The 26,539-nt window shown below is 32.3% G+C and overlaps 3 protein-coding genes across 4 annotated transcripts; all 3 read right to left on the bottom strand.

Annotated features, from left to right (window-relative positions):
* Positions 1–4,680: 4,680 nt before the first annotated feature.
* On the bottom strand, positions 4,681–10,785 carry LOC115987254 (vesicle-associated protein 1-2). The gene is made up of 8 exons (XM_031110762.1): positions 10,573–10,785; positions 10,322–10,392; positions 10,084–10,165; positions 9,791–9,906; positions 9,497–9,661; positions 9,309–9,362; positions 6,481–6,558; positions 4,681–5,090 (listed from the first exon to the last, which is right to left on the bottom strand). Exons 1-8 carry the CDS (start codon positions 10,622–10,624, stop codon positions 4,977–4,979), a joined length of 732 nt encoding a protein of 243 aa, XP_030966622.1. The 5' UTR covers positions 10,625–10,785; the 3' UTR covers positions 4,681–4,976.
* A 6,810-nt stretch (positions 10,786–17,595) lies between these two features.
* On the bottom strand, positions 17,596–22,886 carry LOC115986880. Of its 2 annotated transcripts, XM_031110240.1 has the most exons (3): positions 22,765–22,886; positions 20,292–20,366; positions 17,596–19,074 (listed from the first exon to the last, which is right to left on the bottom strand). In XM_031110240.1, the coding sequence occupies exon 3, from the start codon at positions 19,028–19,030 to the stop codon at positions 18,023–18,025; it is 1,008 nt and encodes a 335-aa protein (XP_030966100.1). In that variant the 5' UTR covers positions 19,031–19,074; positions 20,292–20,366; positions 22,765–22,886; the 3' UTR covers positions 17,596–18,022. The 2 variants fall into 2 exon arrangements, with proteins under 2 accessions (XP_030966100.1, XP_030966099.1); XM_031110239.1 differs by lacking the exon at positions 20,292–20,366.
* A 741-nt stretch (positions 22,887–23,627) lies between these two features.
* On the bottom strand, positions 23,628–25,106 carry LOC115985161 (zinc finger MYM-type protein 1-like). The gene is made up of 2 exons (XM_031108126.1): positions 24,844–25,106; positions 23,628–24,744 (listed from the first exon to the last, which is right to left on the bottom strand). Exons 1-2 carry the CDS (start codon positions 25,104–25,106, stop codon positions 23,628–23,630), a joined length of 1,380 nt encoding a protein of 459 aa, XP_030963986.1.
* Between the last annotated feature and the right edge of the window lie 1,433 nt (positions 25,107–26,539).

Genomic DNA, 26,539 nt, shown 5'->3' with positions numbered 1-26,539 from the left:
TATCATTCGATTTTTAGCTATAGCTTATTAAACATCATTGGTTTGCAATTTTTAATAAACCATATTAGAAAAATTTTGACACCACTTTCATAAGAAATATAAAACAAAATTAATTGTTCTATTCTTTTTCTATAAAATATTTTTAAAAATAGTTCATAAATCAATGCTCTATGGCATTGGTTAACATTTCCCAATATCATTTGATTTGGCAAATTTGTTGAAGTTAATGATTGGACAACTGGTAAAACCTGAAGCAGAGAGCAATATAAACGTGTGAATTTGCATTGTACCCCGTGAAATTGATGGCTTGGATCACTGTTTTAAGAACCGGACTAGACTGGTCAGTCCGACCGGTTCAACCGGGAATTGGGAGCCAATTCGGTTCGATTAAAAGCTCCAAAACCGACCAAAACCGGTCAAAAACCGGTTCGATTAAAAGCTCCAAAACCGGCCAAAATCGGTCAAAAACCGAGGTTGAACCGGAAATTAAAAAAAAATGGTTCTATGCCCGGTTTGGTTTTTAAAACCATGCTTGGATGCACTTTAAAAAAATTTCAATCACTTCCAATTTCCCAAGGCCATAATCAAACTCAGCTTGAGCTTGACATGACCTTGCTCATAAATAAGGGCTCGTTATAAGTTCAATTAGTTGGAACTGGGTTTAGCTTTACCCAACTTGCTCCACTGGTCGATTTTAGTTAAAGCTCAAATCATGTCCTAACTCAATTCTTGCCAAAATTCTTGTAACTCAATTGACACTTCTTAATGATTTCAATAGAAACATTTAGAATTCAAATCTCCCATTCTCCAATTATTGAATTATAAAAAATAAAAAATAAAAAATCCTAACTCAATACCCATGATCAAGCCTTTGGAAAGTTGAAACCTAAATCTCAACTAAAAAAAAATCATCTTAAGATAGAATAAGAACAAAAAAAAAAAAAAAAAATTCATCCTCAACTAAAACAGAAAACCATTTTCCCCACATTAAAGGTTAAAAATGAAGCTCTCTTTATTTAACCACCAATCATGCAATATATTCCTTCAGACTAAATTCAAACTCAAACTCTTAATTCAAGGGAAAAAAAAACCCCCTCAAACTCTTAAAACTTGAACTTTTCCACGTGTGTCAAGTGAAGATTTTAAAATTAGATAAATTAACACTTAAATTTGTTGATAAAGATATTGTATTAAAAATAATAAAAAAATAAAAAAAGAAAGAAAGAAAAAGTTGATATCAACAATTAAGTTTTTGTGTCTATCCAAAGAATTAATTAAACAGTGGAAGAAAATTTGATGGAAAATTTGATGGAAACGATTAAGCTTTTGTTTTTTTATTTAAAAAAAATTATTGTAAATTAATGCAACCACTTGGTAATTAAACAATATATCCACTTGACGCAACCACGACTAAGCTTAACTTTATTAATATAATAATATATAGTAGATGATATGTAATATATGCCCATATCCACTAGGTATTGACCTATGAATCAACATAATATCAATAAAGTATATGCAATTATCCAAACTCTTCAACTCCTTCCACTCCACCTAAGGGCCAAGTCAACCTCAAAAACTTTGAACCTTGTTATCTTGTAGGTCCAACTGTCAACACCACTAGGTTCCTCTAGTTCTGGAAATAGATTATCGTAAATCCTTTTGTCAAAATCCCCTCCCTCAAGGTATTTATAAACCATGGTGCATATGTACATAGTTTCTTACTTTTTGGTTTGTTAGGCACTCTAATGTAAAGAAAATGGGGTTCATATTTTCAAAATGTATATACATATGTTTATACATGGGACAAAAAAAATTAAATTGCATTTGGAAAATTTAAGATTTAACTTGAGAATAATGGGGTTCTTCGAAGGAGAGTATTTTTGTTCCCAAAATTTTTAAGATTTAACTTGGGAATAATGTCAAGAAAATGACAATTATAACAAACAAAATTTCTCTAATAATTTAAAAAAAACACGAAAATACATCCATGATCACCAAAACTATAATAATTTAAAAATTCATAAGGTGACAAGTTTTTACATTGTCAAGGTTGATAGAAAACAAATTAAAATCTTCCTACAACCAACTAAGTCTACCAAAATGAAGTTTGCAATCTAGCCAAAAATACTTAATAGACTGGCATAGAGTTTGAATTTTACTAAATCGTAACCACCCAAATCCGTAATTTCAAGACCAAGTATACTATTGAACCTACAATTGTTGCAGCTTATGTCACATCATGTGATTAAATGATAATAATAATTATGAATTATATATGCTACTTTTGGAGGAAAAAAATCCAAGGCAGAGTGGTCATGGTCTCCTTGATCGCTACACAATTTTTATCCCAAGTTGGTATAAGTGGCTATGATTTTTTAGTCCCAAGTCAAGCAAAATACTCTTCAATATCTTAAACCCTTATTCTCCTAGTTAATAGACTATCCTTAATTAGTCCTCCCATTTTAGGCACAACTTGAATTATAATAAATATTTCAATAATCGAAATTTCAGTATGCAAGAACATGTTGTTATTGTAGTTACACAGCCTCATAGTCGTTATTGGAGGAAATATGTTTCCATTGATATAAATTGATGTGTTCCCATACCCAACAGGTAATTTTTTTTTGAATCTTACCCAACAGGTAATTAAGAATATAACCATAATAAAATACTAAGCATAAGATTGCAAAAAATTTCTCAAACTAGTTTTTTTATTAGGAAAAACAAGTGACAAATATTTAAGAAACAATATACATATATGCCATTTTTTCATATATATTTTAATTAAATTGATACTGTTTATTTATGTTTATGTGTTTTAGATCATAAAACATAATTTTTGAATCATATATACATACTTTCCCTTTTTAGCTCTAATGAATAAAACATACTAGTCCTTTGACACCATTAAAGAATTTGAATTTATAAACATATGTTTATTCATTATTTAGATGATCCATAGTTAAATGCTAATTTTTTTCATAATTTCTTTTGAATTCAGTCATTGTAGTTTTAATTACATTGAAAACATATTTTCACAACTATCACCTTCCAACAATACTAAATTCTATTACTTTCCTTTGTACAATTAAAAAGGTTTTCCAAATATCTATGTTTTTGAGGATATGGTTTATGTATAATTTCTGAAAATTTTTATTTGACTTATTTTCCTTGATTTTTCAAATTAAGTTGATATTTGTTGAAAAGTAATAAATTGTTAATAATTTAATAAATTTATAATGTATCAACTTGATATATTCAAATTAACACTTACTTTTTTTGAGGAAAAATACATCGAGTATATTATTAATTAGCTAGTTAATCAGCTGCAATCATAGAAAATAAATGGAGAAATAGACTCCATCCAAACGAATAGGGGAAAAGATAATTTTGCTTTTCCAGTTAAGGTATGTGCAAAAGTATTACATTTCCTAACAGTATAGGAAAAAGAAAAACTTTTCAATGAGCTAACAAAAAATAAAATGTCTCTAAGTAAATGGTCAGAAGAGGAGAGAGCTTATAACAATCTCAAAATCCTCTTTAAAAAGAAGATTGAGTTATTCCTACTTCATGTGTAAATAAAACATCTCTTCTAGTTGCTAGAGATTCCAGTATAACCATAAAGGGAGGCATTGGAATTTTCTCTAACATAGCTGCAATAATCTCACTAGCAGAGTTTCAAATAACCATACCAATTCCCATCGAAGTTTCTTTTATAAGAATCCGTAGGAGGAATATAAGTTTTCTTACCTGAACATGCCTTCAATTTCGGCTTAATGATTTGCCTTTGTTGAAAGAGTTGAAGATAGTTTGAGGCCGACTTAACCACTCTATCCAAAGGAATCAGACATTCATTTAGCCGAGAATTGTTCCGGTGAGTCCAAATGTACCAAGCTGTGACCGCAAAAGACTCCAACATCTGTGGTTTCTCCTAAATCAGTAAAGTGAACTCTAAGAATGAGCCCAATGCTGATATATTTATATCATTTCCATCATTTGGCCCAGTAAGGGTAAGTGGAAATGGGATACAAGACTTGGAAAAGTAGCCTCTTGATTATCATTCAATTTTTACCATAGCCTTCTAGATATCATTTGATTCGGAAAATTTTTTAAGATTAATGGTTGGACAATTGGTAAGACACTAAAACCTGACGCAGAGAGCAATATAAATAAGAATTTGCATTGCCTCCCATGAACTGGGTTTAACTTGGCCCAACTTGCTTCATTTGTCAATTTGGGTTAATGCTCACATTAAGTCCTAATTCAGTTTTTGCGTAACTCTTCTACCTTCTAATGTTGAAGGTTTCAATAGAAACGTTTAGGATTTAAATCCTTCCTCCTCCAACTATTGAATTATTAAAAAACAAGAAAAACACTTAACTCAATACCCATGATCAAGCCTTGGACGGTTAAGACCTATTGCAACTAAAAAAAATTATTTTCAAATAGAATAAGAACAAAAACAAACCCCTCCAAAACCAAAACAGAACCGTTATCCCGACATTAAATGTTAAAAATGAAGCTCTCTTTTTCCAACCACCAATCATGCAACGTATTCCCACATGAAACCTCAATTACAAGGAAATTCTACTAGTTTTTACTTGAATACCTCAGTTAAACACCATTAGTTATTCAACACATTGAAAAGGGAAGAGAAGAGGTTAACATGAAAAGACATTCATGAAAAAAAGGGCCACACAATGAATAATTTGGAGTTTTACTAGGGCAATTAAAAAACCGATAAAACCCCTTAACCATGTTCTCTAACCTCAGAAACTGCTAATACAATGAACAAAAGTTCCCCCCGACTGACCACAAATTTCAAATACTCCTAGTGTCAACACAGGTTGGTAAATACAACAAACAAGAGCTTATGCTAATCAGTCACACATCTGGTTTTTTTCTGGCTTTCTACATTTTGTTTCTCACTTCATGGGCTAACAGAAAAGGAATAAAAGATAAACTCAATTTCGTCATGTCTTCTTCAGAAAATACCCCAAAATGATGCCAATCAAGCCGACAAGAAGCACAAATATAAGTGGGATACCACCACCGCGGCTTTTGTTGGCTTCACGCCTCAAGAGCTCCTGCACAAGTATCAAAGTCAGTCATATCCTTTAATAAGGTTGCAATAATTTCTTGCATGGTAATCGATATCAATATTGTGCTGCCACATCAACCTGGCACTAAACTAGAATGTATACAACTACTATGCATAAAATTTGCAATTATAAGGTTATTGTTACTTTGGCCATCAACTTATCTAGGTTTACAATATATCTCTGATTGCTTACTGGATGACCCCTTAGTTATTATGGGTCAGAACTCACAATTTGCCACCGTTACTGCATAAATAAGATGTCCCTCTAATTGGATGAAAATACAACAAACATACGAGACCATTTTTATCTGAGCAACATACAAAAATATGGAATAATTTTCAACTTTCAAAGTTGCATTAATTGCACGCTTTTCATTGTGAAGGAAACTGAGTATAGATTACTCATTGTATGAAATCTCCCACTATATCCTCTAAAAAAACAGACGAGATGCAAATGAAAGTAAATTTTCTTTAAACTCCTCCCACCCACCCACCCACCCACCCCAAACAAGTGTAACACCTTTGAAAAGACTTCGTATATTTGACGAGACTGCTAGGTTCTCTCTCTCCCTCCCTTTCCCAAGCAAAGATAAACTAGGAAGAGCCATAATACAACTGCTCCAGTACACAGGGAGTTTCTAACAATGATTTCAAGAAAATCACTCAAATCAGCCCTCAGCAGTATTCTCTAATTCAAATTTAAAGAATTTCACAACTTGGGAATATTTTATCTGATAAAAACTTTCTAGCATGTAACAAAGAGTGTGAAGAAATACTGGATTTGATGAATGGCTTGCATGCAGAAATTCAGCAGTAGTTCAAATTATACCTATGCTTTTCTAGATTTTTACCAGTAGATGATCTGAAAGGAACTCTAATTCTGTTTGTTATAACAATAAATAAAATCATAAATCAGTTATTTTCAGAAGCATTTAAACACCAAATAAATTCTTCCAATTCATCACAACAGGGTATATTAAGTCATCTAATAAGACTAATATATATGTTGATTTTTTCCAAAAATTGGAGCAAGAGAACTCAAAACAGAAGTTATAAGTATTAGCATCTGTTCTAGCTTAAAGTCAGTCTATTTGGCTTATCAAGTACAAACTTTTATAGTATCATTTTTTCCCAGGTACTGTTTATTCAATCCCCACTTCAAAAAATAAGCCAGATAAGCCACAAAATTTAAGCCATACCAAAGGAAAATTTAGTTATGGGCTTTGTTTATGGTTAAACATTAATTCAAATGACTTGTTTCAGCTTGTCTTGTGCCTGTTATCTCTTTCACTAAGCATATATCTAGAAAATACAAATTTGCTTCAGAAGCGTTTCAATAACAAAAATGAAATAATTTGAAATACAAAATCCGTTACCAGTTCTTGCTGAAGTTTGTTATTTTGCTGAATAGCAGAACTTTTCTCCTCGGTCAGCTTTGAAATGAGAGCCTTTGTCTGGAATTACAAATATAAACATAAGTACCAAGAAGTACAATCAATATCCTAGAAATTGATCCACCAAGTTCTCCATAATTAAGAAACAACCTCTAGTACACCAGTCTAGTAAATTTTAATAAATAGCTAATTTCTAAATGGATGGCTAAAAGTACTGCCCATACAAGTTAAAATAACAGTCAAGTTTCATTGACATGTTGAAAGAAGGCCCTTTCATTAGTGGCCAAAACTTTAAGGAAAGAAAAAAATCCAAGAAGACATGATTTCATGGCATTACAAGCTCAATTTCTTCTTGTTCTATTCCAAATTTTTTTAATTTTCATTTCAAGCAAAATGCATGTTGCAATTAGTCTTTTGGATCCAAAATGCAGAATTGGAAAACAATTACAGACTGCTGCTGGTGGCGGCAAGTTCACTCAAATTTAATGATTAAGCAAAATCTTAAAAGGAGCCAATGGATGGTGTAAATCAGTTAAATGCCTAAGAGATTCTCAGTACGATAGCAGATTTCCTCTATATGGTCATGTAAGCTGATTCAATGGGTGGAGTCATTGTTCAATGAATAATGTATGACATAAACTGCCCAGCTGGCTTACTTAAATAACCGGCCAGGCCATGAATAACTGGTTAAGTGGACCTGACTGGTAAAAGTGGCTTACAACGACATCAATAAGCTGAATACAAGTGGTCAGGTGGAACAAGAAGAAGAGGGATTTGAACTGCCACCTGACTTAAGATGGAAATTAGGCATAAGGTCACTTAAAATAGGAAATCAGGTATATTAAAAACAAGATTTTTTGACAAATTGGTATATTTAAAACAAGATAACAAGGTAAAGGGAGAATATGGTCTGTAAAGGGGGAATGAATGCTTGAAAATGATGCGAGAAGCAAGGAGATTTGACATTATTTGAGGATTTATTGTTCTATTCAAACTAAATCCAGGAAGTAATTTCCTCATTTCACGTAATGCATTTCTCACATTGGACATTGGAGGAAGTCTCAGATGGAGATAACCAATGTTCAAGTTCCTATTGAGCAAGAACTTATCCCCCCAAAAAAAAAAGTTCTTATCGAGAAAGAAAGAATATTTCCCTCAACTACACCAATCATAAGGGGTATAACTAATGAAATTAATGATGACAAATATATGGTCAGATTTAATATCATCAGCTGCCCTGGACTGAGTTTTTCCTGACAATGTTTATAAACATACATAGCTATTCATAAGATTTAATGATATATATATATATATATATATATATATCTATATCTATATGTATGTACATATGCCGGCATATAAATATGTAAATTGCAATTCATAGATTAGCTTCAAGATGTTTATCAGTCATTGTATAATAACATTAAAAAGCTATTAAAAAAATTAATAAAAAGGCTTTCGATGTCGTTAACTATTTTAGATACACAAACTAGCAATTAACAAGAATGTGAAGCATAAGACAGTCTACAACAATCCCGATCATTTCCCTTAAGACAAAATTTAGATTTGTACTATATTGACTGTGCAAAGCCGGAACATCATATGAAGTTGTCATACTATAGATATTGCACATCAGAAAATGAATAGAACAAGAGGAAGGCTTTAAGAAGCTGTTTTATAGAAATATCACACCTTTGGTTTACAATAGAAAAGAAGGGCTTATGGAAAGAACTATAAAAAATGTCTTCTGTCCTGTGTCAATTGGTGGTTGGTATTTTTTTTTGGCGCTTGGGGGGTGGGGTGGGGGGGGGGGGGGGATATTTAAAGGAGAGTCTCTTTGACTTTGGTGCTGGGAATTTACACTAAGTACATCAATAACTACATCAAAAATTAGAAGGAAACATATTTTTCCCAAAAAGAAGAATTTATATCCTTCCTTATTTTGTTTGCCTTTAGGATGAAGTCAATACCAGAAAGCCCAAAGCCAGAGATTAAAGAAAAATGTATGTGTTTGTGTTTAGATGTATGCATAACTAAAGAGAGAACATATATATGAAAGTTTCCCAAAGAAACAGTTCACTAGATAGAAATTATCAGGTATAAGCTAAACAAGACCAATGTTCATGGTTGAAGAATATCTTATAAATGACAAAGTGATGGATATCAAAGAATTTTGTATTTTAATATAAATTCTCTAAAAAATTGAAAAGAAATAATCTCCATTTATTTCATGAGGAAACTAATAAAAGAAACAACAAAAAAAAAATAAAATTTAGTATTAATTTAGTGTGTTTTAAAACTTATTCCAACCAAACCAATTCTTTTTTTCATAAACTCAGGTTAGTGAAAGTTTGCTGCTTTCTCGGCTCCCACACAATCATGCATCTAAGATCAGGATCTCTATATCTCTTCTTCCTTTTTTCCTCCCTAAATTCTCTAGCAATCAAATAGATATTGAATTTAGTGGACCCTATTTTTGCTTGTTTAACTGTAGGTCAATCTACTCAAGAATAACAAAGTTCACAACTCCAGATGGAATTTTTCCCACTTATTGACCGTTTAGTGAAAGAAAATTCCTCAAATCCAAGATTGTGATTAAATAAACGTTGACTTGTTAGCTTTCAAAAGTCAAACATTGTGTCACTTATTAAACTGTACCAAATAAACAAATGGAAGCGTGAACCACTCAAATAATTACACAATCTTAGTTTAATTTATGACCAACCACCAAACAGACCACTAAATTCAACCAGACAACCACTTACTGAAAATACAAACTATTTCAAAATGAAAAAGATGAGTATAATTACCTCGGATGAGTTATCTTGAGGCTCTGGTCGCGCCGCGAAAGCTCGTGATGTCACCTACAAGCACAATCACATGTATACAAAATCAATCAAACTAAAACACAATATGACTAAAACAAAATCACCTTTTTTCTCTTAAACAAAACTTAAACCCTTTTTTGAATTCACACACTGATCCATCAAATACTCACAGTTGTAAATTCAGAAGTATTAATGTTCCCGTTATCAGATACTGAAGCCCTAGGCGAAGACCCCTCTTCTGATCCTTCATGAACTGGCGATGGTGGTCGTGGGGGAGCAACATAGACAACCCTTAATTTGCTCTCCTCGACATGATGCCCTGACTCCTTATTAAACTAAAAGGCAACAACAAAAAAAAACCATTTCCTTAATCTATATATTTTCCCACTTTAAACTACTACTACTACAACAACCAACAAAGAAAAAACCCACATAAGAGATTGTATCATTTTTTATATTAGTACCATTTCTGGGGTTATATCTTTTGCAGCAGCTCCGGGACTCGCCACCACGCTTTGGAGCAAGAACTTGTCCCTGCATTGCATATCCGGCGGTACCTCCTTTTGAGCTTGCATTGTAACTGCAACATATATGAATTTCAAAGATACATCACTCAAGCACATAATATTGGTGACAACAATAGTTCTAAAGCTGAAAATTAATAAAAGAGAAACTATGACTAAGCATAAACTAGTTAAAAAATAACATGTATTAAGCACAAAATTCAAGTAATTATTAGAGCGAGAGAGAGAGAGACCTGTAACATCACAGGAAGACTTGGGCATCACAATTCCAGTGTTGGGTCTCACACAGTACTTCTTTGGATTTGTAGTCTTCACCTATATATCATACAAACCCATATCCAAATTTTCACAAAAATCAATATTACAAATACCCAGAACACAAATAACAAAAAACCCACTTCAAAAACCACAAAAGGTGTTCAAAAAATTGGAAATTCGAAAGTGAATTATGAAGTAGTATTAGTGTAGTACCTTGAAAGCCACATAGTCATCGGTCTTATTGAACAGTTGCAAAGAGCACGAGATCTGCTTCCTCGGCTCAACTTTGTAATAATAATAATTATTATTATTTTTGTTCATGAAACAAAAACAAAAGGAAACAATTAGAAACACAGAAAACAAAAGCACGGATCTGAAAGCAGAAAAAAAAAAATTTCTACTTTGTAAAAGCAAAAATAAAGAGAGGAAAAAAAAAATGAAAATTTGAATTTGGGAAAGCTTACAAGGGAATTGGAGCTCTTGAGGCTCGATGCTGAGAAGGTCGCCGGTACTCATCCCGAGGCGATCGGAGAGAGACCGCCGGAGAAAGATAGAAAGCGGTTTACCGGTGATGAAGAGAGAGAGAGAGAGAAATGGAAGTTCGAATTTGATAGAGAGAGAGAGAGAGAGAACGATGCAAAAGCAAAACAACAACGTTACGTGGGACAGTGCTGTATTTGTCTGTCTTTGGTCTGGGATCGTTGTTGCCACCGGTACCCCTTTGTACGCTTCATCAGGTTCCAATTATGGGGGGCTCTTTTGTCTTTTCACTTCATTTTTTTCTTACCAAATAATATTTTTTTTTGGGAGATGTTTGACTTTGGACCTTTTTTTTTTTTTTGGTTTTTTTTATAAGATATTTGGAAAAGGGAATTTAGAATTTTTATTTTTTTATTTTTAGAGATAGTTTTAATTTATGGTGTCAATTCAAGAGATTTTATCACTTAAGTTAACTGGAACCTATGACGTAGAGCATGCATAAATGTATATTTTTTTAATGTAAAAATTATTTTTAGGAATTAAGATAGTAAATTGGTTTGGTATTGACGTATGAATGTATTCTCTTATCTCATTCCCTTCTCTCATATGTGGGTGTTTCTAAAAAAAAAAAAAATGATTAAAAATTAAGAAAATTTTTATTTAATTTTATTTCAAACATGAGTTAAGTTTAAACTTATCACCACATTATATTACATATCAAATTTAGTTATTTTTATTTTTAATATTCATTAAACAAGTTCGAGCTTGTTGTCAAGCTAATTGACGAAGGATATGTTTGGTAACTGTTTTTTCCTCTTATTTTCTGTTTTTAAAAACAATTTTTTATTTTTGAAACTAAAAAACTTATTTGGTAACTCAAAATAGACTAAAAAATAAAAACTATTCTCAAAACTCAATTTGTGAAAGAAACTGAAAATATGCAAAAAATTGTTTTTCAGTTTCTAATTTTCAAAAGTCAATGAAAATACGCATTTAATTTAATAAATCAGTCTCATTTAATGAGTTAGCATTAAAATTCAAATCCTAGTAACAACATATTTTAATATTTTTTATTTTTTTCTTTAAAAAACTATTTTTTTTAATTTCAACTAACCAAACATGTTTTTTATTTCAAAAATACAATAAAATTGTTTTTTCTTTATATTCTCCAAATTTTTTTTTTGAAAATAGAAAACAAAACTGTTACCAAACATAACCTTATTCTTTTTCCATTTATAATAAATATCATGACTAATTTTTTTTACTCATTTACAAATATTTTGGCTAATAATCAATGATAAAATTTGAGTTTAAACTTTAAATAATGTTAATTAAATATAAAATTTTTCTTATATAAAATTAAATAATAATTTTTACCCAAAAATAGAATATGTAAATCATTAATATACTTACAACTTATTGCTCAATTTACTATAAAATTAACTATTAAATTTATCAATAAAAAAAATGTGAACTTGTGCACATAATCACGAGCTTGTTTACGAATACAACATTATGTTTGAGTCTGGCTAGTTTATAGTTTAAGCTTAAACTTAGGCATGAGTTGTCTCATTTGTTAAATAAACGAACATTAAAAAGTTTTTTTTTTTTTTTTTTCCTCTGGAAATAAACCCAAGTTGTTCTTAAATAACTGAATCTGTTTACAAACTAACCAACATTTCAGGAGAAGTTCTAAACTAGAAACTAAAATTTTAAGAGTTTAATTCATTTTATTATTATTATTTTTTCCATGAAGTTTGTTGATGCACAAACAGGTCTTGCTAGGCTACCTTCACTACTCTATTGTATGTACCACACATGGTTCTTATCCTGTTATAACTAATGAAGCCGATTCAAGGTGTCATGACGGAAATGGTAACAAACTCTTCACCTAATTGCATGACACCACCAATAGATCCATGTATATCTTGACCTAAAGGAAAAGTTCAAAGGATCATAAAATGGTTATATCTAAGGCACTTTTAGTCAAAGTTGGGGCATGACAAGCCTTTAAGAAAACGACTCCACGTATACATGTGCAGTCTATATATGACCACCTAAGTCCTCCCAAGATGGTCCATACTTGTGCTTTAACACTGGTTTTTTTTCTTCTTCGGCATTGGATATGAAAACAAGGTGGCCTTTATGGAATGCTCCCCCAAAAACCAAGGCAACCTCGGAGGAAGACAACTTTAAACCAAGGTCCGTACCTACGGAGGAAGACAGCTTTAAACAAGGTGGTCATGGTTACTCAAATGCAACTTAATAGGGAACATTATGAGTATTGTGGGTTGAAGGGATTGAAGCAAAGGATTTGACACAAAGGTGCTCAGTATAATGGCCCGTTTGGATTGATCAGCGAGAGAGGACAGTAGAATAAATTAAGGAGCTTAGCACCTTAATCGTGACCTAACAAATGTTGCTGCTATGCACATTTTATCAAGTAACCATAGTTCTCAAAACCGGACTGGACAGGAAGGTCGGACCATAAAAATCGAGAACTGGGATAAAAATCGGTTTTTTAAGTATAAAGAACCGAGCATATGTGGCAATTCCGTGAACCCCTAAAACCGGGGTTGGACCACATGAACCGGTGGCAAGAACCGTGCAATCTAACCCCTTAACAATTTTATTTATTTTTAATAAAAACAACTTAACACAATTTTATTCTACTTAATTAAATTATCCATCTCTTACAAGAAATAAAAAAAATTATAATTAAAATCCTTCAAAGATATTCAACTTTACTTCAAAAATTAATCATAAATTTTAATGTTTTCATTGTTATTATTTTATTTTATTAACTTTCTTATTTAATTATTAAATATATGCTTAAAAATCATTAAATTTCCCTTACATATATAGATATATTAGCCAATTTTGCTAGTTTTATAAATTTAAATTCTATATTTAGGCTTTAATTAATTATTAAATTAATTATGACATTATCATGGTTCGACTTCGGTTCGATCTCGGTTCGACTTCAAAAACTTTAAACCTCTCCCTTTTACAGTTCAATGAATGGTCCGGGTCTGAAAACCTTGCAAGTAACACGTATTGTTTGGATCTTGTATCACTTATCTTATTGATCTATCATTAATTATATCTCTTCTTTTTCTTTGTTCACTATAAATAGGTTTTTCATCTCCTCATTTATGGGAGGAGAAGAAGGAAGGAGGATACGGTACTAGGTGCTCACTTTTTAAAGATGTCATTCAAGTTTTGGGCTCAGTCCCTTAGGCTTCGCTTGGGAGGAGGGAATGGCATAGAATGGAAAGGAATCAATTTAAAATATTCTTCAATTCCCTTGTTTGGGAGTTTTAATGGAGGGAATGGAATGGGTAGGAGGGAACACTCATTTCTTTCTATTCCCTTAAAATCTCAAATTTTCATTCCCCCGAAATTAGGAGGAATTGAAGGGAATAGAATTAGATTTAATGATTTCTTTACTAAAACTTCCAAAATACCCCTGTATATTAAACTCTTTATTTTAAAATAGGGGTCTAATAGTAATATTGTCATAAAATGATTCCATTCCGTTCCATTCCTTTCATGTTGCTCCCAAACAAGATTACTTACATTCCATTCATTTCCATTCCTTTATTTTAAAACATCCAATCAAGGTTACTTAATTCCATTCCATTCATTTCTCTTACTTAAATACATTCAATTCCTTTCCATTCCCTTATTATTATTCCATTCCATTCCATTATGAACTTCCAAGCAAAGCCTTAGAGCTACCTCACTGCCTTCGCTAGCACACTCCCCACCCTTTTGCTTTTCATTTCTCCTCATGTTCATTCCTCATGGCTGTTCATCATGATGGTCATAACTAGTTCATTTTAAACAAGAATTCCTCCTTTTATCTAAGTTGGAACACTACTCTTTTGAGGGTTACATTTACCTAAGCTAACAACAGTGGCAGTTCCAAGAATTTTTTTAAGGGTGATCCTTAAAAGACTTACATTATACAAAATTTAATAAAAAGAGAACTTCATACATTGACAAAAAAAAAACACACACACACACATGCAAAAATATTTTTAGTTAAAAGCCAAAACTCTTGTGACTCATGAATTAATAGGTTCCTCTCTCTCTCTCTCTCTATATATATATATAAATTGTATTTGTAGTAATGTTATATATATATATATATGTATATGTATATATATATATATATATATATATATGTAATATGGTGTTAATGTTTTTGAGTCAATCCTTAAGCGCAATATTCATGAGATTATTGATAAAAATTGTAATTGTAACGTATTCAATGTGCTTCAAAAGAATCTAAATAGTTTTGGTTTGAAAATATATGCTAGTTATATATAGGAGAGCTCATTCATGTTATTCTAGTAATGTTATTTATATTTTTTAAAAATATGTGTGGGTGAAAAAATGTGTGAAAATACGTGTAATGTTGTTTAAACACTGAAAACTGTTATTTAAATAACGGAAATAAACGAACCCTAATGTGTAGTTCAATTTTTATTTATTAATTGACTTATTGTGATGCAATGTTAAAGCCAACACACTTTGTAAAAAAGGAAAGAAAGAAAAAATTTAAAAGCCAACACTTTTGTGACTTATGAATTAATAGGTTCCCATGGGCATATATGGGCAATAGTCACGATTATAAACAATCTTTTAAAATTCTCCAACATGTTTGTTGAAAATGTATTATTAGTTATCATATCATTTGGTGATTTCAGTAAAACGTTCCTACGACTATAATATATAATATAGTCATAAATCTTTAGAAGTACCCATAAAATAAAATAAATTAGAAGTAAATTGTTCTACAATCTACATAATAACTTAAAACTTCAACAAAGTTTTGCTACGATTCATTATAATCCCACTCATACCCTTCTCTGTGTTTCAATGACGACACCTGAATGAGTCTGATTAATATGTCCCAAGTTCCAAAGACAATGCAATTATAAGGTTGAGTTTATATGCCAGCCAGCGGGAAGAGGCCAAAAGAAAATAGTTTGATTTGGATTTATTTGGACAGTAAATTAAGAACCATGAAAGTTCTAGAATCTTCTTCAAAAAGTATATCATCAGGTGCTTCTTGATGGGCCAGACTTTTTTTTTTTTTGGTAACAAAGGATTTTCATAGGAACATAGCTACAAGTACATGCCCAAAATGTCTAAAGATAATAATAAAGTAACATCTGTAGGGGTTCATAAAAAATTACTAAATCATGCTCATGCTTAAAATTCCTTTTGGGTTTTAGTTAGAGCATCAACACATTTGTTGTGCAGTTAATATTTATGAAATAAGAAATTATATGAATATTGGTGTGATGTCCATTACTAATTCTACTATACTTAAATTATTGAATATATTTTTCAAGAGAAAGAAGTACTTTTGTTTTTTGGTTTTTTCTGTTTGGAAAACTTTTTCCCCCTCTTTATAAAGAATCTTTATAAACTGTTTTGAGGAATGATTTTCTGAATCCTTTTCTTCTAAAGGGGTTTTTTGAAAATTTATTGTCATGATTAATAGGGATAATGGTTCTAATCCATAGTGCGATCCTAAGAACAACGTCATTAATTTGTGGGTTGATTAGTTTTTGGGTAAGTCGAGTTGAGTTAAGAGTCTTGTAACTCAATTGACACTTTTTAGTGTACTATCCAAAAAATAAATTCTCCTCTTTTTTACTACGAATGTTCAAATTCTCCTCCTCCTATTATGCTATCAATTTTTATTTTTTTTATAGATTGATTAAACTGAGTAGATGAGGAGAACTAGATGTTGACCTCATTCTTATCATTATGACATTATGTACAAGCCAAGATGAGGCATATATATAATAATGCAAGTGAAGTATTTGTAGACAGACAGACTGGCTTGATTAAAATTACTTCAACGTAACTTCAAATAGAAATAATGGAATGTTGATGAGTTACTTCATTTTGAGTTTTGACCCTGAAAGGAAAAGGAAAAGAAAAAAAAAATGAAGGTAAAGTTACTTGTTTAATTGATTCTCATGATGGTATTTGTTAAGAGATTCGACGTTTGACCAGAATAAAAACCACGAGTGAAACTATTCACATAATTGGTTTGGTGAATCTAATAGCAAAGTATGTAAAGTGGGCAACATTACTAAAAGAATGGTGCAAATGAATCATGAAAGGTCACGAATCTATGCTTGTAGTGCCTCTTATATAATTTTTCATACACATTTGATAGTTACATAATAAGTTTATGGACTTCGCATGTTTATGTGACATTTGCCAACATAATTTACAGCAAGTCTATGGCCATAAAAAAAATTATATTATTATTTATATTATAAGAAAAAAAAAAAAAAAGAACTTTTACCTCTTATTTTCTACACTACTTTTAAGTTTTAAGTGAATAAACAAATCAGTAAAGTTTAAGCAAATTAACAAAGTCCATCTAATTAGATGTGTTCATGTTGGATAGTCCATTAATTGTTGGAATTTTAAAGGGGCAAGCACACTGTTTTTCTCAACGCTTAGATCCTGTCTTGGGTTTAATCATTGCAAATATATAAACACTTATGTATGCCACTTGTTCGAGACTTTAATGGAAGAATTTTTAAGCTTTATGACTTGGCGCTATGATTCTACTAAAATAGTGAAAAAGAAAAGTCATATATTATCATGTCAATGTACTCTTTATTTTCATATTCGCACATGATATATACATTCTTTTGCCAGAAAATTATGTGAACCAGTCCCGAATTCTCACAGATAAGTGGTGATGATGATAGCAGAAAGTACCCTTTAAAGTTCCACTTTTATTTCTTAAATAATTAAAAGCAACATCAAAGTTGCAGTGGCAATTAATTTGGAAATACATGGTCATAATTCAGACAAACTTGTCCAACAATAATCTCAAGCTCATGATTTGTTTGTATGATTTGACATAGACCATTGACCAAAATAGTTAAACAGCACAAAAGGACCCTTTGAAGAATATATCCATTTAAAAGAAATTGTACAAAAAGTAAAAACATTCCCTGATGAAATTGTCATCCTACTCTTGGCACACATTCCATTTGTAAGGAAACTTCACTTTCTTGGATCATGATGTACATATATTTTCACATATTGCTGTATTTTTTCCCCCAAAGGTCCACTATTATTAGTTTATTACATTCACATAATCAATTTGATGTTTATGTACCAAGCCATACAACAAACCTGTTGACACCTATGACGTAATACAGCCCATGACTGATGTAAACATCAAGCCTTAGTATCAAACTAATTACAATTAGTGAAATCATGACCTAATCTTTACATATATGTGACTAGATGTCTCTTACCATAAATAAGAATGAAATGGAGAACATGGTGATTGAACATGTTTTCTGATTTACAACTTATTCAAATTGTGTACTAAAAAATCCATATGGGAAGATACGAAGTTCTCCCTGAGGCTGGATATTGCTAGCTTTCAGCAGCAGGAGACTGTTGCGGACGAGCTCGAGAAGTGAAACCAGCAAACCAAGCAACCCTCATGAGTTGCATACCTAGAATCAGCACCCACCAGGACACCAACCCACGAATTGTGTGCATAGTCCATGCCGGTGCACCCAGTTCAGCCCCAAGCTTCAACCCCCTCATCAGCTGCAACACACGGTAGGCCTCATACACCACAGGGGTCACCAGCCAAACTGGTGACTGCCAATGCCATGTGAGCATCTCAGTCAGAATCTGTATTGATAGAAGCAGAAGGTATGGACCCAATAGAACAGCAAATGAGATGAAAGATAGCTGTGGTTGGAGGACACCCTTTTGGGATCCATAAAGCAACATCAAAGGGATGATAAATCCAGTTACAGTTGCAACCATGTTCCAAAATTGGTAACTAAAAGGAGCTTTGCTTTTGCAAGCTTGTGATGGCTGCTTTGGACGGGCACAAGAATCAGCCATGAGGAGAAAGAGGGTTGCACCAAGATTAAAAATGCAGTCGAGTCCAATCAAGGAGAGCAGACTGGCTATGTTGGGGCCAAGGAAGATGGAAGATATAGGTAGCCACAAGGTCGGAACCATGCCCGTTGCAAGTAGAAGAGAAGGGCCCAGAAGCCACATTGGCCATTTGAGGAACTGAAGCTGTACCACTGGCTGATTACTTGAGTCAGTAACATCTTCAGTGTTGGTAACTGGTTCTTCATCTGTATTGTTAGAATTAAGGGTTTCAAATATATTACTAGTTTCCTTCAAGAAGTTATCACTGGCACTCTCAGTGGGAGCATATGTGACTTGTGGAGATTCCCAAGGAGTCAATTTTGTGCAGCCAACCTGGGTTTGTTTAATGCGAACTTGAGGGAAGCTGAGTATACGGAGCACATTTGATGATTTCCACAATTTTAGGCTTCCAGGGTGGATGTGGGAAAAGGTAATGGTTGACATTGTGGAATGAGGCCTGACTAATGATGAAATTCCTTGGTTCATGGGTCAACTTTTGCAACTTTGCCTGAAACTACAATTTTCATTCTCTGAAACATATGCCATTAAAAAATATGGGGTAAGAAGAATATAGCAGAAGCCATTTGCAGACATAGGCAAGATAAAAGAAAACTGATGTTACCCTGTAAAACATTATAAACACTGACAAGAAATCAGTTCCTCATATACAGTTACAATAACAACAGCAAAGCCTTAATCACAAATTTTTTGGGGTCGGCTATGTATCCTCAACATATTAGTTGGCCACATTATTTTTTTTCCTCCATTTTATTCTATTCGATGTTATAGTGTCTATTAATTCCTTAATGACATGTCCTTCTTTACTACTCCTAATGTTATTTATGGACTTCCTCTGCCCTTTTTCATTTTCTCAACTTGAATCAACTCAATCTTTCTTACCGATTCATTAGTTGCTCTCCTCTGCACATAGATGAACAGACATACAAGTTTTCTTTTTTGGATAGGTAATTAACATATATACTACTTAACCAAACAAAAAACAGAAAGAAACATAACCTTCTGATATACAAGGATACAATTCAATTACAAGAGCTCCTTTAAAGATCCTTTTAGATTAAATTTGGTAAAAGAATCACACACCCAGTGGGTATTAAGTTGGTGGCCGCATTACCCTCCCCTCCTTTCTCATGGATGAAGAATATGCCATGTGAGCTAGAGCTCATTCCCAAACCCTTAGATTTAAAATGCGAATTTTAATTTACTCTTATGAATGATAATTTCATTGATAAAAAACACACATACACCAAATGCTGGGCAGTAAGCACAAACAGACTCCACCAATCAGAACAGAAAACCACTCAGAGACAAACCAGAAACAAAGCAAGAACCAAAACAGACCACTGACCAAGAAAACAGAAATGAAAGCACAGAAAGACTCAATACGGACCAAACTCAGGATGCTAAAGCAGAAATAGGGACAATAATTCTTTATTAGTTCCTTACAGCATATAGTTTCTTTTAAATTGCTGAAAGACTGGTGAATTAAAATTAAATATACTTCATAATGTAAAAGCACTGCACTTGAAGATGGGTTAAAGTCGCTGACAATAACATAAATAAAAACTTGTTAAATTTTAAAGCAGTCACATATTGGAGAAAATAGAGATGGAATCAAGGATCAAATATCAACAATGGTGTCTGGTTTAAGCTTAATTACTTCTTCTTACTCCAAAACATACTAGTTCTTTATAAGGGAAGTCCTCATATGTATCAAAGGAAAGCTTACACTAGGTAAAGGAGAGTGAAACGAAGCTGAACAATGGTTCTGTTCCTCACAGACACAGCTCAACAGCAACAACCTCTGTTATGATGTAAAGGGTTATATATGTTTAGAATAAAAGTGAATCTAAATCTGGTAAGCTATTCAAACTACTAAGGTATCACAATCCTTTTGGAGGGTGAAGTTCACTCAAACATCCACATTTAATCCAATTGTATCGATAAAACAATTTCAGAGAAAAAATTCTCTTCACTTAAAAAAAAAAAACAGAGAACAAATCTATTCATGAAGAGTTATTTTCAGCTGATCACTGAAAGGCTTTTTTTTGATAAGTAGCTGATCACTGAAAGGCTTGAATTTTACTTAATATTTAGGAAAGTATAACCTAAATGGGGTGCAGCTAAGTGTACATATAAACTCAAAAACATTAGCATATAAGATATACAAGAATTGAAACATATGTATTAGGAATCAAAAAAAAAAAAAGAAAAAAGAAAAAAAAAGATCAGATATCTGGTAATTCACACACAACAATATTTTGCAATTTAGATTTGGATTGATGCTCTCTTTTATTTATTTATTTATTTCTCCCGATAATCAACTTGGATTGATGCTCAATTCAACCAGGCAGCAATCTCTGGCTAACCTATCAGAATGAACAATGAATAAAGTTTTTTTGATGAATAACAATCAACAAAGTTACACTATGCCACCTTCAGTATAATAAGGAACCGCCGCCGCAGCCGGGGGGGGGGGGGGGGCGCTGGAGGATAAGAAACAAAAAGGAGAACCACATCACTCATGGCTATTAGGTAATTCAACTTCCTCTTCTCCCATACAATTCTGTAAAAAGCTACCCTGCTGAAGCTGTTAAGGCACAAACAAAAGTACAGACAACAGATGCTGTTTCCCAAGATCCTAAACATGATCCAAAAATCTCATGCAAGTGGAGGCATGTGCATTGCCATGTGTTTTAGGATACAGACACATCCTAAATGAAATGAAAAAAAAAATTGTAAAAACACATTAAATTTAATAAAACAAAAGAAAAGAAAAACTCTCCAAGGAAGCATATAAACACAATAGACTATCCAAATACCTTTTCTTGTACTGCAAGAAGATGCTAGAACCAATGTGACAACACCAGGAGTGTCAAACCACAATCTGATAATCGTGCTTATTAATACTAAGATACTAGCACTTTCAATCTGTCTCAAGTAAACCTCAACACTAAAGCCAAACTTGTAAATTATGAATTTCAGGACAGATCAGCAAATTGTACAAGTTTTGTGGGAAGTTTAGAACTCTCATTAAAAGCCACGCTCCACACCCAAAACATACCACCATTAAATGGCAGGCTCTCTAGTAACCCAATAAAAATGATAACAAATCCAATTTCCTAATTGACAACAGTATCTAAAACCACTCACTACTTTTGTCTTTCAAAAATTGCACCACGCACTTTCTGTGATCTCTAATAGAATCATGCAAGTTGAGGAACTCTTTCTATTAAGAAAATAAACCTTAGAGTGAGGAACTACAAAAACTAACTATTAACGAAATGGAAAATCACACATTATATTTGGACTCAAGAATTTAAAATCAAGAAATTTGATGAAGAACAATTGCTGGTATATAACGCTTTATATGAATTTTAACAATACATGACATAACACAAAAACCTATATTATGAATTTGAATAACATCTTACACCTAATCATTTCAAATCAACATATTAATAAAGCTGAAATCCATCCATTGATTTTAAAATAAAAAAATTTGTACTTTTTGTATTTTATTAAAGCCATTTAAACTAGAAACTAAAATCCAAACCCTTCTCCTCAAATACTTCCTTCTAAACGAAAGCAATTGGCATAATCAAAATTTCTCAACCCCACCCCCAACAAGTGAACTGGGTTTCGAATCCTACTCAAACCAAAAACCAATTTGTGTCTCGTCCATCATGGAATAAATGTCATAAGTTCAAATCCTATGGTATCTATCAAAAAACTATGGTCTCATTTACAAACACAAGACATCAAAACTTCACATATCCTAATTATGTTAAATAAAACAAACATAATTAATACAATCATAAATAAATAATAATAATAATAAAAAATACTAGAGAGTAATTCTAATTCATGCTTTTCTCATGAAAACAGTAGCCCTTAGTAGTTAACAAATTCATCATTTTTATTAAAAACACACTCTAAAATCAATCTGTATGACATGAAAGTATATCAACTTTAACTGAATACTACTAGTGCCCAACTACAAACACAGCTGTATCTAAAGAGAGACCAAACTAAACATAAAATTCGATTTTTGTTTCGTAATTTCTCATTTTTTTTTTGTCAAATCGATTTCTGTCGGAGGAACCGAAGAGGGCATAAGACATGAATCGAGGAGGAGGTTTTGTCGCTAATTATTAAGAACAGAAGTAACTAAAAAAATAGAAGAGATTAATAAATAGTACCTGGGGCTGATCCTCTTCGACAAAACCCTCCGTGCGGTTTCACTTTCACTTAGTTTCTTCGGCTGTCTGGGCTTACTCGCGCAGGCCTAGGTTGTTACTGTTATAATCATTTATTAATTTATCTGTTTATTACTCATAATAATACTCTTTTTTTTTGGTAAACAACTCATAATAATACTCAATCCAATATGGTACACTCGGTTTAGTGGGTGACAAATTTTGTAAGATAATACTATTTTAATAATTATCATCTAAATTCGCGTGTTTGGAAAATTGCCATTAAAAAAAAAAGGAATCTATTTGGAAACGTAGCTTTTTTTTTTTTTTTTTCTTTTTTGAGAGAACTAAGTGATCCAATATGCATGGGCGTAGCCCGGAATACATACTTGGGGGGCTGGGTTGTAACAGAGATATACTAAATATAATTCTTAAGTCTATTAGATACAAAATTATCAACTTTCATATATCATTATGTACTTGAACATGTTGGGAATTCAACCGAAATTCCAAACCTGTGAGAAACAAAAAAATAGAGAAAACAAAACGCCAAAAGAAAAACAATCACACGCACAAGACAGTATTTACGTGGTTCGGCAATTTGCCTACGTCCACAGAGTTGCAGGGATTTTACTATTATCAAAGAAAATTACAATGTGCGGCTACAGTGTTTTTCTTTCTCAAAAACAACAACAAGACAAAACCCTAATCACAAAAAAAATGGCTTTTATATCCTGCGCACAGGATTTACAATGGGCTACAAAACGGGCCAAAAATTTTTTGTCGGCCCAAGCCTCCGCTCCATGGACTAAACCTCAGTAAATCTCCCATTATTCGGGTCAGGTCGGGTCATCAATCGGATCAAATCATGCTTGGCGACGATTTTTCATGGAATAAAATTCATCCATTATCATCTCTATAGTGAAATTCCCTGCAATTTCCTTCTCTATATAAACTATCATATTATCTGCCAAAAGCTCATCCTCCATTCTATTGTGAAGTCTTATTTTTAACAACTTCATAGCTGAGAAAGCTCGTTCTGTAATTGCTGTAGAAACTGGAAGGGTCAACACAAGACGAATAAGTCTATCAATCAAAAAATAGATTTTAGACTTTCCTGAAATTTTTAATCCCTTACATAGCTCGGAAATTGTACTCATATTCTGAAAATCTGGATGTTTTATCACATCAAGCTCATAATGTTGCAATTGAGACTCCAAAAGTTCTTGTTCATGTTCAGTGAAATCTTGAGGATAAAATTTCTTAACCAAATTGCATATATGAACAATTTTGAATAATCTAAAAGCATCCTTGGGATTTAAAGCTGAACTAAGAATGACAAGTTCCGTTGTTAGCTCACAAAATCTACTTTTCAATTCTTGCAATTGAAAGTCTATTGCAACTGTAAATATGCCAATTCTAAGATGATGTTCCATTGTTAAATCGTCATCTTGACGACGATATCTACCTCGACTTTTAGTGTAACGAGCATTCATATCAGGAATATCAATTTCATGTTGCTCACAAAATGATATAACACTAGCAAGTAAAGGCTCCCATCCATCATATCTCAACTTTTGAATAAGTGATTTTGTAGTTGAAACTAAATGCATGGCATTTAAAAGGTCTTGAGAATGTTGTTGCAAAGCTTGACAAAGAATATTAGTAATTCTCATTATCTCTTTCATCAAATGCAAGATTAAAATAAATTCAAATGATGTTAATACCTGATAAGCTCCCTCGGCATCACCGCGTTGTTTATAGTTAGCCCCTTCCTCAGAGATAGTGTTGATAGCTTTGCAAGTAGTATCAAACATTTTAATCAAACTACAAATAGATTGAAAATGAGATCCCCACCTAGTATCTCCAGCTCGTTGCAAAGTACCAATTTGGTTTGCACCTCTTCTAGTCTCAATTTCATTAGAAGCAATCATATTCTCAACTTGTTCTGCTTGAGCATGTTGCAATTCATCATTACGCTTACTAGAACCAACAACAATATTGATAATATTAACCAAATGATCAAAGAATTGATGAACATCTTTTACTTCTCTAGATGCTGTAACTAGAGCTAATTACAACCTATTAGCCATACAATGTACATAATAAGTATATGGGCAATCTTTAAGAAAAAGAGCTTGTAATCCATTCCATTCACCACGCATGTTACTAGCCCCATCATATCCTTGATCTCGAATATTTTCAATGTGGAGGTTGTAACGAGAAAGGACAGCACATATCTCATTCTTTAAAGTCAATGCAGTAGTGTCTCTAACATGCACAACATGAAAGAAACACTCTTTAATGAAACCTTCTTTATCAACAAACCTCAAAATGATGGCCATTTGCTCTCTCTTCGACTCATCCCGGACTTCATCAACAAGAATGCAAAATTTTGCATTCCCAATTTCTTTACGAATAGCATTTCACACATTACTAGCAAGAATATGCAAAATCTCCTTTTGAATTGTGGGTGATGTATATTTGGCATTTCCTATAGCATTTTCCAAGACAACACTAGCTACTTTATCATTGAAAGTTGATGTAAATTTTATCAATTCAATAAAATTAACTCTATTTTTTGAATCAAGGCTTTTATCATGACCTCTAAAAGCACAAGCTTGGAATGCTAGTCATCGAGCACACTCTATTGAGGTTTTGAGCTGCAACCGATTATTCTCTAATTCTTTTAACGTTTGTTTCTCAATTAGCTTGTCAATATGTCGTGAATAGTTCTTTAAATCCTCGCAACATTTCATAGCAATTTTATGTGGGGAGTTTGGTTCTTTCCCTACATGACGAATTAAAGGACAATTCATTCCATCTTTCACATTTTTCCAATTATTAAAACCTGTTGAAATAAATGCATCTGATCCGGGACGACCTATTGGTTTCTTACTAAAAAGGTAGCAAGGTAGACAATATATCGCATCCATTGAAGGAGAGTATTCCAACCAATCCTTATGTGAAACAAACCGTGAAGGTTGAAATCGACGATGATGAGTATCATCATTGTATGGATAGTCTATATTTTTAGGTTGATATGGACCTTCTATGAGATAAGCTCGTCGGATTTCATCTTGTTTGTTGATAGGAAATTCACATATTTGTTTATGTGTTTCTGGATCACGATCTATCTCTTCAAATTGAAGTTTTGGACATTTGGAGGGGTGTTCATCAGGCATTGAAGTATTAACATTTGTTTCTACAGCCACAGGTGTTCTAATTTCTGAATTGCTAACATCTTTTTTCTTAAAGAATGCATCAATTGTTTTTCGTTTGCTCCTAATTCTTTTATCTTTAAGAATATGACTCAAAAATTAACCTGAAAAGAATTTTAAAAAATAAAATTTTAATTAGAAATTTTTACTTAGTTATATGAATGTTATTCATACTCAAGAAAAAAACAAAATTTCCACTATAATTTAAACAGTCAACCCATTTTTAATACAACTTTAATTAATAATAACCCCTTAAACAAAAACAAAAATAATTTAATTAATTTGTCTTTTATAATGTATTGGTTAATTTAATTATATAGCTTTAATTATTGTTGTTTAGCGTAACAATAAACTATATTGCTTTAATTTATTTGTCATTAATTATACTGTTTTAATTTGTTATATTGTTTATTCCCTTGTACATATTACATTAAAAGTGCCGAACATTATACATTCCATGTGCAGCACAATAATTAAAGCAGTGTAATGTGCTGCACATTACATTGCTTTAATTATTGTTTACCCGGCCCCATGAGCCCATCTACCCCCTCCCCACC

The sequence above is a fragment of the Quercus lobata genome, chromosome 4 (genome assembly GCF_001633185.2).
Source record: "Quercus lobata isolate SW786 chromosome 4, ValleyOak3.0 Primary Assembly, whole genome shotgun sequence".
Classification (NCBI taxonomy): domain Eukaryota; kingdom Viridiplantae; phylum Streptophyta; class Magnoliopsida; order Fagales; family Fagaceae; genus Quercus; species Quercus lobata.
Note: the sequence above shows the minus strand (reverse complement) of the source record. Positions and strands in the feature narration are given on the sequence as shown.